At 38.7% G+C, this 17,322-nt stretch overlaps 1 protein-coding gene across 2 annotated transcripts; it reads right to left on the bottom strand.

Annotated features, from left to right (window-relative positions):
- Positions 1-1,134: 1,134 nt before the first annotated feature.
- MCTS1 (MCTS1 re-initiation and release factor) lies at positions 1,135-15,138 on the bottom strand. Of its 2 annotated transcripts, none has more exons than XM_058712871.1 (6): positions 14,841-15,138; positions 13,498-13,650; positions 12,854-12,951; positions 9,009-9,142; positions 6,275-6,342; positions 1,135-5,287 (listed from the first exon to the last, which is right to left on the bottom strand). In XM_058712871.1, exons 1-6 carry the CDS (start codon positions 14,849-14,851, stop codon positions 5,206-5,208), a joined length of 546 nt encoding a protein of 181 aa, XP_058568854.1. In that variant the 5' UTR covers positions 14,852-15,138; the 3' UTR covers positions 1,135-5,205. The 2 variants fall into 2 exon arrangements, with proteins under 2 accessions (XP_058568854.1, XP_058568852.1); XM_058712869.1 differs by lacking the exon at positions 14,841-15,138 and adding an exon at positions 14,222-14,791.
- Positions 15,139-17,322: the final 2,184 nt, after the last annotated feature.

The raw sequence follows: 17,322 nt of genomic DNA, 5'->3' as shown, positions 1-17,322 counted from the left end.
ATGATGTAGAAATCGTGATTTGTTTTACTTTTTTTTTTTTTTTTTTTTTTTTTTTTTTAATTTTTGGGACAGAGAGACAGAGCATGAACGGGGGAGGGGCAGAGAGAGAGGGAGACACAGAATCGGAAACAGGCTCCAGGCTCCGAGCCATCAGCCCAGAGCCTGACGCGGGGCTCGAACTCACGGACCGCGAGATCGTGACCTGGCTGAAGTCGGACGCTTAACCGACTGCGCCACCCAGGCGCCCCTTGTTTTACTTTTAAAATGAAATTTTAAAACGTATAGGATAACCCATTTAATTAGAGTGAGGCATGTCATTCTTTAACAACTGGGTTTTTTTGTTTGTTTGTTTTTACATTTATTTATTTTTGATAGAGACAGGGCACAAGTCGGGGAGGGGCAGAGAGAATGAGACAGGATCTGAAGCAGGCTCCAGGCTCTGAGCTGTCAGCACAGCGCCTGATGTGGGGCTTGAACTCACAAACCATGAGATCATGACCTGAGCTGAAGTCAGACGCTTAACCGACTGAGCCACCCAGGCGCCCCAACAACTGGGGTTTTAATTAGAAAAAAATTTTTTTCATTTTAGAGAGTGCACACACGTGATGGAGAAGGGTGAGAGAGAGAGAGAGAGAGAGAGAGAGAGAGAGAGAGAGAGAGAGGCGGGGGGGGGGGGAGAGAGAGAGACAAAAAATCTTAAGCAGGCTCCATGCTCAGCACAGAGCCCAACGTAGGGCTCGATCACATGACCCTGGGACCATGACCTGAGCCAAAATCAAGAGTCAGATGCCCAACTGACTAAGCCACCCAGGCACCCCTTAATTAGAAATTATTTCACTAATTAATCTTTTATTTCTTAAAGTATTCAAGGATAAAATTTGGTGTCCTTTCATTTTTCACTCCAAGAGGCAAATATTAATAGTACTAATTAGTTTGGATGTTTTCATCTATTTTTCCTCCCCATGACCTGTTGTAATGAACATAATATTACCAGGAGAATTCCAGCAAATCATCTCCTGTATATTTATCCATACATAAATTATATTCTCCAAGAGGCCAACCTTTTAAACCAATCAACCAATCAACCCAACCAACCTACCTGTCTAATAGTGTCAATATAGATTTAAAAACTGGTTCTCAATCACATTCATTCATTCCTGTTCTGATGGAGTTCCAGTCCTTTACAAGTACTTAATTAGTTTTAATATAATATGAAACAAAGTAGTGTTATTGTTCATTATAGGTAGTCATTCTTTTACCTGCTACAAAAAGCATAATAAAGTATACATACAAAAGTATAAAAACATAATGCAAAATATACATTTACACGCATCAGTCTCCATGTTGAAAGACAGGATTTCTTTAGGAACTGTTGCTGAGAGACTGAGATATTAAGAATACAATTATATTTAATCTAAATACAATTAACAACATACTAAACACAAGTGTTCTGAAGGGCTTTCCAAATATATTTCAGTGGCCTAATTCTTACAGGTTATAGCTTGAGTAAGCTTCTGATTGCTTGAGGCCTCAGAAGTGATGGTTATAGTGACACAGGATGCATGCATTTTCATTTTTTTCCTTTCATTATAAATCAGGTTTAGTGGATACTCCTTTAGAAATTGGAACATTTTGAGTCTCCTGAAGAGCCTTGAGAGACATATTCTCAAAATTAAGGAACCTAGATAAACAAAGTTAAAAATATTTACTATATTTTGTTTGGGTATACATTCATTTCATATTCCCATTAATATATAATTGCTACATGATTAATATTCTCACAACAAAAAAGTGAAATATTTTACTGTAATGAAACACATCTGCAAATTGAGTCATTTGCCATTCTTTTATCTTCTGAAGCACTATGCTTAGAAATACTGTATCCTCAGTAGCTGATTTGTATGCAGAGGAGGAACTTGGCTAGATATAATCATTATTTGACAAATGCCATATGACCTTCTGTTTGGGGACTATCAAATCTCAAATTGGAAATGTTCATGACTACCCCTGGGATAAATCCAGCTGCCTGTTTTGGGTCCAGAACATTCACACACACACAAAAAAAAGAACAAGAAAAGGAAAAATCCAGCTGCCAACAAAACACCACCAAACAACTATAATAGTCTGCTAGAAGAGGGCTGAACAGGCCTTTATATTATTGCACAATGGGACAACCTTTGAGTTGGAATGCTCAATCCTTGCAACTCCAAGACATCTGGATTTTTTTAACCTTCTCACATTGGATACAATCTAAGCAATATTTTTATATTTAGCTCATGTGTAATTTGCAAATTTTAGTGACTGAAATTGGAAAAGTATTAGTAACTTCCCAGTGGCTTTATAAATTGGTATTGGGCTGTAACCATTACCCAGGTTTTCTTAAATGTCAATTTACCCACTAGACTGGAAGCTCCTTAAGGGCAAGGGCCACCTGTGTATTATTCATCTTTGTGTCACGTCACCTAGAAGCTAGCAAATATTCAATAAATGTCCATTGAGCTGAACTGACCTTGGCTGACTAAGGATGTCATATACACAGAAATGGCAAGATTGTAGGCTGGCTTGACACAAAATTAATTTGGAAACTAAAAATGAACCGAAGACACATTGCCTGAGAGAAAACAGGCTCTCCCTGTATTTGTAATCTCAGGAATGTGGGTAAACTAAGTTTCCTTTAAACGCAGCACAAAGAGGCTGATATGCTAGTTTAACCTCTTTGAATTAGCTTTCCTGCGCGACCTTATGCTTACAAACTGATCAGGCTCCCAGTGTAGAGTGACACCCCTGATTAACACCATGACCTGAGGCCTCAGACCCAGGGGAAGGAGAAAACATACATATTTAGTCCACATCACCAAGGCAACACAGTCACTGTACCTCAGCATAGTAGGAAAAACAAGCACAGATGATGATGTTAAATATTTTTAAAGTGTTCCGTACACCCACTGTTAACAGTGGTTAGAAACAAGGATAAATTATTTCAGAAACCAGGCAATTAAAGGTTTTAACTTCTCTAATATGCGAGTGCTTTGTTTTCATTGCCAACACTCCATAGGCAATCTTGGTCAATTAACATTAACTTAGTACCAACAATAAAGGTTCAAAGTTCGGTTTTGACATCAGTGACTCAGATATTTTCTTCTTAAGAACACCAGGTGCTACAGGCCTCAAATAGGGCGTCTCATCCCTCAAATGGAAAGACATCTGACTTTGAAACCAGTAAGTCAGCATAACATGAGACCTGCTGAAGAAACATACCCGGAAAGAGGATTTATAAATGGGCTACTGAGGAGACTATTTACACTTTTATACACCAGGAATAAATAGGAAAATGTAACAATACGGAAACTTGTAGGATATAACTGTCATAACAAAAGCAAATATTCTACAAAGAACTTCAAAAGGCTATAGAAAGTAAAATATCAGGGCACCTCTATGGGCTAGGAAAGATTTTGGCAGACATAAGCATTGTAATTAATGATGAAGCAAGAAAAATTCTCTAAGCCTTACCCCAGCCCAGATGAAATACTCCCCCAAATTTTCAACCTTCCTTTACTCTTATCCAAGTTCACCAAGAAACTTCCAGTTTCCTAATTGTTTACCCTAAGCAGACTTAGCACTATAGATGAACACATTTACATTCTAATGTGGGAATCTCCAAGTCTTACAAGTTTCATTTAGTGGGAGATGGTTTCTCAGTCTGAGGGTCAGACCCTGGATCTACAACCTTCACCTATGTTGTATCTTGGGAGGCCCAGCTGCAACAGCCAGCCAAATGGTCTCCCTCTTTTTACTATCCACCCTCACCTTTCTCACCAACTTCTAACTGTAACACAGGTCACCACAATCTTGTAAATGTCTGTATCCATCTGAAAAATAAAACCACATGTCACATATTTGTAAACAACCAAATGAAAATGGCTGAGACACTAGAACAGCGAGGTTATTAGGAAGAAATGCCTATTGTCACTATGTAAATTCATAACTGCTCCTTTAACTCCCAAAAGAGCTTACTGTTCTTACTGAAATAAGTCCATGGCCTTCATATGCCACTTAGGATAGGACATACACGCTCTTTGGGGGAATACAGTAAGGACCCAAATCTGGAAGTTCTGGGCATCTGTGTAGTATGAGTTTACCCAGCTTCAGGCCAGGGTGCTAAATAAATTGAACCTGAATCTCTTCAAGCCTATCTGTGTACAGGTCATACAGGGGACATAAAAACAAGTTAAATTACTTTACAGCGATACAATCAACAAAATCCAGAATGTGGGAGAAAACTCTGTAAGACAAAACAACCAGATTCCTTCAATAATTAATTTAAAGGGAAAATACAAAGGGAGACCTTCTAGATTAAGAGACTTAAATAAATAACACCTAAATGCAATATATGGACCTTGTCTGGTACCAATTTCAAGCAAACCAATGGTTAAAAAAATGAAAAAGAGAGGCAATCAAGTTCATTTGTCACATATTTAAACAAGATATTTGATCATATTAAGAAATAGTTCTTTTTTGGGGTGTGATAACGATATTTTAGGTGTAATGATGTTTTTTAAAAAATTTAGCTTTTAAAGATACATATTTAAGTTACTGTGGATAAAATGAGATATCTGGGATTTGCTTCAAAATAATCAGGGAGTGGGGTGGGGAAGGAGTAAATGAGATATAGATGAAGTAAGATTTGCCATGAATTGAAGCTGGGTGATGGATACAGAAAAGGTCCATTATACTACTATTCCCCACGTACTTTTATATATGCTTGGAATTTTCCATAATGAAAAGTTTAAAAATGACAACCAAACAAACAAAAAACACAAACAAAAGAGAAGAGGCATTTCTAGGGTAATAGGAGAAAATTCCCAGTCCAGCTTCCAGCCCCATTAAGTAGCCAGATTCTCTGGGAGGTCGGCAAGTTCATGTACCAAGTCCTGCCCTTCAATTTTACATTATTGGCATAAGAAAGGACATTAAGTTGTCTGAGTTTGATTACTTACCAGATACCTCTTAATGTCCAAGTTTGCTACCCAATTTTAACTGGACTTTAAGAAAAATTAAAATAATTTTTGAAGCTAACAGAATTTTAGCATCTGTTGAATTTATTCAGCATAACCACAGAGGTACTGTCTTCGTGCTGTCACACACAGACACAAACACAGATACAGCACAATATCCATATTTAGCCATGTGCATTCTTTCTGAGGCTCATTTATATGTCTTCATATGCCACAGCCCATCATTTAAATAATGGATATTTTCAATGCCAATTCCTTTGTTGACTTTCTCACTGTGGAAGGAGAAAAGCACATAAACATATTGTTATGAATTTTTATAGGCTTACTTATGGTAAATATAATTCCGAGTGCATTGCTATTTTGCAATTATTGAGCCCCATGCAGGGAATTTATTTATTACATTAACGTTATTGACTACATTAAATGACATTACTCTGCTGCAGTTCCTGTCTTAAAATGATTCTAGTGATCTAACTAGTGGGCCTTATAGAAACAAAGTAATTATGTCACCATACCAGGAGAACATCAGAGTGTTGTAATTGACTGTGCAACAAAATTAACAGGATTAATTTGGTCGTCAAATGAGTTCCAAGTTTTTCAATATATTGACTACATTTTGGTAAATATCTTTAATACTTCCTTAATAATCTATACTACTAGGTCAAAATAGAAGATAAATACCATGTGGTGCTGAACTGTGTCACGGTTTTAAAAATTAGTAGCACAACATTCTTCCCCCCAATTAAAAATTTAAGTCATACTGAATAAAAAGTTCCTGGGGGCACCTGTGGGGCTCACTCAGTTAAGCATCTGCCTCTTGATTTCGACTCAGGTCATGACCTCATGGTGTGAGATGAGGCAGCATCAGGCTCTGCGCTGGGCATGGAGCCTGCTTGGGATTCTCTCTCTCCCTCTCCTTCTGTCCCTACTCCTGCATCCACACGCAAGCACGTGCGTGTATACCTTCTCTCGCAAACAAAAAAAAAATTTTGTAAGTTCCTAAAATACCACACACATACATATAAAACAGCTGTGTTGGCACCCGGTTCTTTTCAGAGTGCTTAAGAAAGAATGCAATCCTGGAGACAAAATAGGTTTCGATGGCTTCCGAAGTGTCAGGAAAAATCAGAAACGAGGCTTCTGTGCTTAAGTATTTGTAAGATGTTAGATGAATGACAGCAAATTTCACCTGTAATTCTGATGCTTCCCGCATAGGTTACCCTTTCTCAAAAGCCAAGGGGGCCTAATGTGAGACTTACATATCTTCTGCAGACATCTTCATGACTCCAACACACAGAGCATGCTGTTTTCCTTCTGCCATGATTGCCTGAAAACACACAGCTAAGAAAACTATCAAAATGCCTTGGAGAGGGGGTATCAAACAATGATCACATTACTAGTTAAGCCACTTTGAACCCATCTTGTATCCTCACCCAGACCATCAACTCAATTGAGGGCAGGGACCTAGCAGAGTCTGTGGGCACATTGTAAATATTCAATAAATGCTAAATGAATGAATCTAATAATCATTCTTGGTTTTTAAGTTAAATGTTAATACCATAACCCAATGCCAACAAAACCAAAATAAGACCTGCAAAAAAGATAAAATTTCTTTCATGTAAATATTAAAAACTGTGAAATAAATAAACACGGTTTGTTCTAATGTTGTAATCAATGAATGGCGGTTTTATGTAATGGACACATTTTTTTTTAATTTTTTTTTAATGTTTATTTATTTTTGAGACAGAGAGAGACAGAGCATGAACGGGGGAGGGGCACAGAGAGAGGGAGACACAGAATCGGAAGCAGGCTCCAGGCTCTGAGCAGTCAGCACAGAGCCCGACGCGGGGCTCGAACTCACGGACCGCGAGATTGTGACCTGAGTTGAAGTCAGACGCTTAACCGACTGAGCCACCCAGGTGCCCCATGGACACATTAAAATAATATTTATACCCCCAGTCTATCTGTAAGAACCCAGTGTATGTTTCAACCTTTCTAGAACAACCAAAACGTTCCTGGTTATCATTTGAAGCATTTAGAATGTTACACATTGCAGTACATATTTTACAAAGCAAAATTCCTAGGGTACACAGTATCTCCCTGCACTAGTTTTGCAACTGTCTAAAAGTCTGTAATTATTTCAAAATAAAAATTACTTTAAAAGCAAAGGTTAGGCACTTGAAAATTCTTCCATTTAAGAGAATCTCCAGAACTATAAACCTACAACAGTTAGAAACGTCAGAAACATTAAAAAGAAAACCTGTCCTCACAGAATACTTTTCTCCATCTCATTTTCAATTCATAGACTCAGCGTTCCAAAAATATTTGAGCACCTATTATGTGACCAGTATCTCTGTCGACACAAGCTGTTCCTAAGGTACCAACATACACCTTATACAATCTACTCCTTAAACATAACTGCCACAACAGAGGACACTGGGCAGTGTCAGGAGACTAGACAGTCTCCTTCAAGTACAGGACACACTCTTAAACCCACTCCAATGGCCTTCCCACTCTACAGTGATTTCCCTATACCTACCAAGTATTTTCTCAACCTGAGGCAAATGGCCCCTTTATCTATGACAAAAGAGAAGATCTCCTCCTCTCCAGACTAGTTGACAAAAACCTATTTGATCTAGAATATAGCTAAAAACCACTGTAGAAATGAAAATTATGCAAAATTACTCAGTTACATCATGAGTTTTAAGGACTATCTGAAACTTTAACATTTCTCTTTGAGAAAATATGTTCTGAGGCCCAAACATCCAACTTAAAAATGATCTGTAATATAAAAGTTGGGGATTGTCAGTATTTCCCACTACCCACTTCTAACACTCTACCTGGTGCCTAAGCTATTTTCCCTTTTGAGTGCTTTTACTCCAGTGTATATGGATAAGCCAACTATAAAAGTAGCAAGCTGATGGGGGTGCCTGGGTGGCTCAATCAGTTAAACATCCCACTTTGGCTCAGGTCATGATCTTGTGGTTTGTGAGTTCGAGCCCCACGTCGGACTCTGTGCTGACAGCTCAGAGCCTGGAGCCTGCTTCAGATTCTGTGTCTCCCTCTCTCCCTGCCCCTCCCCTGCTAACGCTCTGTCTCTCTCTCTCTCAAAAATAAATAAACATTTAAAAAAAATTTTAAAGTAGCAAGCTGATGTCTAAAGAAGTGATCCAATCATATCATATATAGCGTCTCCAGGGGCGCCTGGGTGGCGCAGTCGGTTAAGCGTCCGACTTCAGCCAGGTCACGATCTCGCGGTCCGTGAGTTCGAGCCCCGCGTCAGGCTCTGGGCCGATGGCTCGGAGCCTCGATCCTGTTTCCGATTCTGTGTCTCCCTCTCTCTCTGCCCCTCCCCCATTCATGCTCTGTCTCTCTCTGTCCCAAAAATGAATAAACGTTGAAAAAAAAAAAAACAAACATATATAGCGTCTCCATTAATAATCTAGAGTTTCAGGGGTGCCTGGTGGCTCAGTCAGTTAAGTGTCCAACCCTTGATTTCAGCTCAGGTCATGATCTCACAGTTCATGGGTTTGAGCCCCGCATCGGGCTCTGTGCTAACAGCATGGGACCGGCTTGGAATTCTCTCTCTCCCTCTCTCCCTGCCCCTCCCCTACTTGTACACACACACACTCTCTCTCAAAACAAATAAATAAACATTTTAAAAAATAATCAAGTTTTATACTGTGTCCTGAGTCTGATAACATTGGGCAGTAACTGGGCCGGAATGCAGCTGGGACTTCTTATTACTTGTTCCCATTTAACTTCTAAGATGGGACATAGAAATGATGTTATTTCCCACACATTGAAACGCAACAAGAAAGGCTGAAATGATGTTTTTTCCCACATCTTGAAATGTAACAAGAAAGTCATGAGACAACAGTAGCGGTAACCTCCAGAAAAGTACACCTAATCTTCTCTTGGGTGATAGATCTTCCAGTAATGACAAAAATACTGTGAATACATTTTTCAGCAGTTATAGCCTGGGAAGGATACAACAACTGTATCTACTGCAGCAGGGTAAAGTTGAGCTCCAGGAGAAGTTAAGCCTGGACACATGATATTTGCTCCACTGAGAACAAATTTGATGGCTCCTTTATCAACCTGCTGGTGTGGCAGGATAAAAGGATCTAGAAGAAAAGAAATACATCACATAAATTAATGAGACTAATGACTCAACAGAAAAAGGCAAAGGACATGAGCAAATATTTCCCAAACTTACAGTATTCTGAAAAATGCAAAATAAAACTAAAACACCATCCTTCATTTATCAAGTTGATAAATATTTTTAACAAAAGTAATTCCCAGTGCTTGCAAGAGTTTCGGAAAACTGGCATTTTCATACACTGCTAGAAGGCTTATAATGGAGCACAACTTTTCTTTAGGACTACGTGGCAACATGTATCAACAGCCTTGAAAAGGTTCATACTCTTTGACTTGGTAATTCTCTTTCTAGGACTTTATCCTAAGAAAACATTAGAGATATACAATATATTTAGGCAGAAATATAATCATTGCAGCACTATTATTTACAATAAAAATAAACTGGAATCAACCTCAATGTCCAACAATGAAGAGATAAATGACTTAAGGTATGTCTATAGTACGTATATAATAGAACAATACTTTTGGAAAATCTGTATTACTCTGGGAAATGTTCATAATATAATGTTAAGAGGAAAAAAGTAAAATAAAAAAAATACCAAAGAGATCAGTGGTTGCTAGGGAGTGAGAGGAGAAAAAGCAGGAAGGGACAAATAAGTGGAGCAGAGGACTCTTAGGACAATAAATTATACTATGATACTATCATATGACAGTATCATAGTGATACTGTAACAATGGATACATAACATTATGCATTTGGTAAAACCCACCGAATGTACAATGCAAAGAATGAACCCTAATGTAAACTATGGACTTTGGTTAATAATAATGAATCGATATTGGTTCATCAGTCTTAACAAATGCATGACACCAAAGAATAATAAGGGAAGGGTGGTAGGAAGTATATGGGAACTCTTTTTTCTGCTCCATTTTACAACTGTCCTAAAAAATAAAGTCAATTAATTAAAAGCTATTTAACGGAGAGCCCAATTTAAAAAGGAAAAAAATATTTTTAAAAAAGGAAAAAATATATAAACACACATACACAATATAGGAAATAATTGGATGGAAGTACACCAACATACTAACCATGGTTATCTCTAGGTCATAGGAATACAGGTGATCTTATTTCTGCACTTTCCAATTCTCTAGAATGAACACAAATTCCTTTTATAATCCCAAAAAATTTATTTGTGTGTGTGTGTGTGTGTGTGTGTGTGTGTGTCATAATCTAAGGATTAAAGGATCCCTGAAAGACTCAAAACAATGGCTGGGCGGGGGCCGGGGGGGGAGGCGGCGGGGATTTTTTAGACCTCTCAGGGCTTTCTAGGAATATTAATAATTGGTAAAATTTATTCACTTTAATGTCTTACCACTAGCCCTCCCACTATTCAGAGAATAAGTATTTTTTCTACCAAGACTACATATTAATTTAAACATCTTATTGAAAAAAAGAAACCTGAAACAAACATAATTTGTTTTCTAGTTCTCCATCCTCATTAATACCTGCCCTTTAATAATAATGATGATGATGATGATCTTGAGCATGATGATGATAATATACAGTAGCAGTGGACAGTTACTTAACAATTACTACATCATTACAATGGCTATCATATATTGAGCCATTACTGTGTTCCAGGCATTGCATGCACGAATCTCATTTAATCCTCACAATCCTGGGAGATATGATATACAATGTATCCATTTTTTAAAAAGATGAGGAAATATAGCTTAAGGAGTGCCTGGCTGGCTCTGTGGGTAGACCATGCAATTCTTGAACTTGGGGTTGTGAGTTCAAGCCCTGTGTTGGGTGTAAAGATTACTTAAAAATAAAAATAAAAAAATCTTTAAAAAAAAAAAGAAAGAAAAGGAAATAAGGTTTAAACAAGTGATGACCTGTTTAAGTGGCCTGGCAAAAGTGACACACACTGGAAATTGAACCCAGGTCTGCCTAACTCCAAGTATGCTTTTAACCACCATATTATCCTGCTTCTTGCACATCAATAACTTTAGGATGTTCTAAAAGGTCGGTTCCCAGCAAAATATTATTAAATAGGAACACCTTTCTCTTCCAACTTATTATGCAAATGCTTAACATACAGAAAAACCATTAAGAATAGTTTGATGAAGGGGTGCCTGGGTGGCTCAGTCAGTTGAGCGTCCAATTTCAGCTCAGGTCATGATCTTGCCCTTCAGAGTTTCAGCCCTGCGTTGGGCTCTGTGCTGACAGCTCAGAGCCTGGATGGAGCCTGTTTCAGATTCTGTGTCTCCCTCTCTCCCTCTCTCTCTGCCCCTCCCCTGCCTGTGGTGTATGTGTGTGTCTCTCTCTCTCAAAAATAAACAAACATCAAACAATGAAAAACAAAGAATAGTTCAATGAATACTTGGACGCCACCCACTGAGATTGAATAATTGTTCATTAACGCTTTGCTCTGTTTGCTTTATCTCTATTTATGCACACACATTTTGTCCTCTACCATTTGAAATTTCAAACATAATGCTTCACCATAAATAAGCACATATCACCTAAAAATAGTCATTCTCCTACATAACCACAATACTATTATCATACCTAAAACTGTAACAATAGTCCCACAATATTGTCTTATAGCCAAACCATATTCAGAGTTCCCCCCAAGAGCCCTAAGAAAGTGTTTTTTATCTTTTTTGTGGGGGAAGGGGGAGGGCTTGAATTTTGCTTTTCAAACCAGGATCTAATCTAGATTCATGCAATACATTTGAGTACTTTGTCTCTGTCCTCTTTTAGTTGAGTAGGAATTAACGTCACCAGAATATTTTCATTTTAAACTTTTTCCACTGCATCAGGACTCAGTTTCTCTCCAATGTACTTTTTTAACCTGATGAAATCAATACTTAGTCAAGTAATTGTAAATAATTCTTTATAAATACTAAAATGATTCACCTCTTTTAAGATTTGCCTCACTGCTCCAGACCTCTGCTCCACCATGTAATTCAAAATTTATCTCATCTTACCAAAAACCAAACTCATTAAGTTACCACTACCACCTACACAGCCTTCCAGTCACTCCCCTTCTTTCTGCCTCTTGGCTAGAATGCCAGAAAGACACTGGTTTGAAAAGCAGAAATTTTAACTTCACAGTTGAAAACCTCTTGTGCACCAGGATTTTATCTCCTTTGAATTTTCTTTTGTAATGTACTCAATCTAACAATGTGCAAATGTAGGTATGTAACAAACATTATTTTGTTTCACAACAGCTGAACTTGCCACCCAACTAACAATAACTGGGACTACCGCAATTAGCCAATGCTTTCCCTTAGATAGAGTTAATCTCTATGAGGCATATCTAGATACGAATTTAAAAAAGGGAAGTGCTCACAGCACTTATCACAGTCTGTGAATAAACATTCATGTAATGATCTAATTGTCTATTCTTCCAACTAGACTACGAGCTTCATAAGGACGGCGACCATGTCTGCCTTTGCTTCCCATCATATTCTCAGTACCTAGCTCAGTACCTGACATGTAGAAGTTCAATACATACTTGCTGAATGAATGAGTGAATGTTCTTTCTTGGCCTTTCTGGACCGCATAATGAGAGAATTTGCATTTTTCAGATTTACCACAAGACGGGGATTCATTTTAGTTTTATACCCCATATCACCTAGTATTAATAAATAAGTACCAGAAGTCACTTTCAACTCCCCTTATATCTTTCTATATCCCCAAATATGTATTTTCTAACAAGACTTACATTTGTGAAGTAACCTTAGGGTTGGATAAAAAGGCCCTTCTCTTTGTCGAAAAAACAGTAATTCTCCATTTACTGTAAGGATTTCTATATGTTCATGGCTGTAAGACAAATGTCACAAAGTACCAAGTTAGATATTTTCTTAGAAAAATGAATATACCAAACACCCTTTAAATAATAACAAATATGAAACATATATATACAAAGATACAGCAGCCTCTTTTTAATTTCATTAAATATCCAGGCAAAAAAAAACATTATTTAAATTGTTTCATCTACCATACCAGTCCAGTAGAAAAAAAAATTGACCTACTGTAATTTTATTTCACATTTTATTATTTTAATTTCATCGTTAGATAATTCAATAAAACAAATATTTACAGTACAAACTGAAATAAATTAAATCCAAGTCTGAATAAAAACATTTAACTCTTTAATAAAACAAACAGTACACAAAGCCACATTTTTCACAAACATGAAGAAACACTTGACAATACGAATATTGTTTTAGAATTATTCTATTTATCTGCTCCTATAATTAATCTACCAATGGTTAATGTGACAATAATTCCATTTTTTATGAGTGCAATCTAATCATACAATATTAAGCTATTCTGAGCTGTGCATAGAGATAAATAAAGACTTACCATCGAACCATTTTGACAGGATCTTTCTTAGGCATGATTTGATTAAGCCATGGTTCAATACCTGGAAATTGCTCTATCAATTGGTTCTTAATACCCTTTATAACTGAGGTTTTCAACTGGATGCAGTTAGACACGTTTTCTTTTTCATCAAATCTGTCAAATGATTTTTGCAAGGAAAAAAAAAGGGATTTCTAAGCAAAAATATCAGAATAGCTAAAAATATTGTTTTAATTAGTCATCTATTCCCAAGTAAGTATTTAGATGTCTCAAATAATTATGAAATAAATTGTTTTAATATAATTTCCCTTTTATTCTGTCCAGCACAAAACCAGTGTCTTAATACAATATTAAACTGTCATGTATACACAATAAAGGGGAGGGGCAGGTGGGAGGATGTGAGGCATATTTCACATTATAATCTGTAATCAGCTACACAAATGCCCTTCCTGGAAAACCCTACTCAATTCTACCCAGGAAGAAACAGTTTCCCACCTATAACAAAACCTGTGTACAAAAAAAACAAAAACAAAAACAGAAACAAAAAAAAGTAAAATAAAACAAAAAACCCTCGAGCATTGAGATACAAAAGACCAACCCAAATAAAACCTAGGGAATTAGCCTCTGCTAGGCTATGTAATCTGCTGAGATTTTTTTTTTTAAGTGATGACGATGACTTCTAAGATTTCTATTTATTTTTGCTCAAAATGTCATGCACAAAACCCACCTTCCTTTGCCCATGTTCCCCCTTTGCTTTTTGCGTCTACCAAATCTGGAAGGCAAACCCACTAAGTAGGTTCCCAAAGAATTTTTGTCTTCCTTATACTGAGTAGCCTATGGGGCAATCACGCTATTTTCAAGACAAGGTTAATCTGGCAGCTAGGCAATAGGCATGACAGGCCGCTTGCTTCCTGTCACCCAGACTCCTTCACTCCCATGACCCAGGAAGTCAAGCCTTCCCTTATTCAGTTCATGACTAATAAACATATGGCAGTGAGTGCAGGGCTCTCCTCTCAGCTAAAGAGGATATACCCTTAAATCACAGTACAAGGATGTGATTGGTAGAACCCTAGGGATAGCGATAGGACTGGGAGAGGAGGCAAAAGAAAAAGAGGAGTAAGGAAAAAGAAAACGAGGGTGGGAGGATCAAAACCCGACTGAAGATTAGGGATGGAAAGCTTAAATGTTGCAAATTGCGAGTAAGAGCATAGTACTCTAGAAAACCTTAGTGAGTAAGGATGGCAGGGGCGGGGGAGAGAGAAAGAGGATCTTTGCTCTCGCCCTCTTCCCCACCCCCACCCCACCGACTTTGTGAGCAGCCAGTGGAGCCCACAGCATGTCCTTACTTCTTGAACATGATCCAAGGTGAAGGGGGCGACGATAGGGAAGGGCCCGGAATGGGGGAAAAATTGAATTAGCAAGGGTCCGGCAGGTCCCTTCACACGAGGAAGGCTGGCACTGGCAGTCAAGGGCTGTTGTCGTTATCCGGAAAGGGAGACAGACAGCCGCACTTTACGGTTCTCAGTGAAATGTGACTACTTCCGCTCCTCTGAACACGTCAGCATTTTTGCCGACCCTTTTGAGGCTACCGATTCCTCTCCAGAGAGGAGAGCTGGAAGGGCGGGACTAGAAAGGGAAGAAGAGATAGAGCAAACATTCTGGTTGCTGGAAGAGAAGAATGAAGGGGGCGGGGAAGTCAACCAAGGCAGCATTTATGGCAGTTGCGCCAGTTACGGGTTCCTCAAAGGGTCAAGAGTGTTCCGTGTTTGGTTGCTACCTGCTGTTAACCTAAGCAATTTCTTTAATGGGAACGATTTTTGTTCCCCGAAACAACCGAATGGACCGGTGCTTACGGACCACCGGGAACCCAGGCAAGCCTCACGGCATCTTGTTAATGTACTCATGGGCTTGCCAGGTTTAGCAAACAAAAATACAGGATATCAAATTTTTGAATTTCAGGTAAACAGTGAAATGGTTTTTGTTTTTTGTTTTTTTTTTTTACTTTGCACCTCATGCGTTTTTGGGACATACTTGTATTTTTAAAATTTCTTTGTTATCTGAATTTAATTGGACGTCCTGTATTTTAATCTGGCAGCCACGCTCACCAGCCATAGTGAGGTGACCACATAGAATTATTCATTCGGTTGTTGTCCCCTGCCTCATCCCCATACCTATAAATTGGGCTATAACTCAAGGGAGGTAATTTCCTTGTCGATAAAATGGTCTCTAGGCAAGTAATAAAAGATTAATTTTTTTAATGTTTATTTTGAAAGAGAAAGCACGCATGTGCGCATGTGCGCATGAGCAGGGGAGGGGCAGGGAGAGGGAGAGAGAGAATCCCAGGCAGATTTCTGCGCTGTGGTTACAGAGCCCGCAGGGACGGGGCTGGGGGGAGTGATTCAGTTCCAGGAACTTTGAGATCCTGACCTCAGCCCAAATTAAGAGTGGGACGCTTGGGGCGCTTGGGTGGCTCAGTCGGTTAAGCGTCTGCCTTCCTCTCAGGTCATGATCTCACGGCTCCTGAGTTTGAGCCCCGCATCGGGCTCGGTGCTGACAGCTTGGATCCTGGAGCCTGCTTCAGATTCTGTGTCTCCCTCTATCTCTCTCTCTCTCTCTCTCTCTCTCTCTCTCTCTCTCTCTCTCTCTCTCTCTCTCTGTCCCTCCCCCACTGATGCTTGCTCTCTCTCTCTCTCTCAACAAATAATAAAACATTATTATTTTTTTTTTTTTAAAGAGTGGGAGACTTAACTATGCAACCCAGGCACCCTCAGACTAATCTGATTGAAGAGATAATAGTTAGGGCCACCTGGTGGCTCAGTCAGTTGAGCCACAAACTCTTGATTTCGGCTCAGGTCTTGATCTCGATTGGTGAGATGAGCCTTGAGCCCTGAGTGGAGCTCTGTGCTGACAGCTCCGGGTCTGCTTGGGATTCTCTCCCTCTCTCTCTGCTCCTCCCCTGCTTTCCATCTGTCTGTCTCTCTCTCTCTCCAAATGAATAAATAAACTTTATTTAAAAAGAGAGAGAGGTAACAGTTAAACACGTTTTACTAGTGTAACTTCAAAAAAAAAAAAGTGAATCAGGGGATGCCTGGGTGGGTCAGTCAATTAAGCAGAGGTTAAGCAGACTGACTGGAGATCTCAGCTCAGGTCTTGATCTCAGGGTTGTAAGTGCAAGCCCCGTGTTGGGCTCCACATTGGGCATAAAGCCTACTTTTAAAAAAATAGCCAAGAAACTATAGAAACATACAAAACCTAACTAAACAGACACCACCCAGGTGGTGGAGTGGATTTGCACTCACATGTAAAACAAACAAACCAGTCTCCAGGGAGCAAATAGTATATATTGGGGAGATAGGCACTTAGAGCAATCACAACAAACGTATATATTTGAATTGTACAACTAACTCACTTTTCCTGGATTCTATGGTAAGAACGATCTTCTAATTATAATTTAGCTTCTCATGAAGACCTGCCTGGCAAGAATTCGCTATTTTCAAATCCTCATGAACAATTGTTCATCTTTGTAAATTAATGAACTGTCATTTTGGTTTATACATCAGTCTCTTGTCAACTTCCTTAGCGTGACTCCACATTCTTGGCATCAATCAACTCTATGACATTTAGAATATTGAGTTTATGAACATGTAAAACTGAAGCCCAGACCCCAAGCTGTGGTTGGTGCTACACTGTCAGGCTTCTTGCCAAATAGCTTTCCTCTCCTGGCACATCACCCTGGGAGCCTGCCATGTAACAACAAATACATTATAACAGAAATAAACAGGTATTAAGTGGTTTGAGATGAGTGTAAAAAAGATCATACTGGGGGCT

This window comes from Neofelis nebulosa, chromosome X (assembly GCF_028018385.1).
Source record: "Neofelis nebulosa isolate mNeoNeb1 chromosome X, mNeoNeb1.pri, whole genome shotgun sequence".
Taxonomy (NCBI): domain Eukaryota; kingdom Metazoa; phylum Chordata; class Mammalia; order Carnivora; family Felidae; genus Neofelis; species Neofelis nebulosa.
The sequence above is the reverse complement of the archived record's forward strand: the minus strand, read 5'-3'. Positions and strand labels throughout refer to the sequence as shown.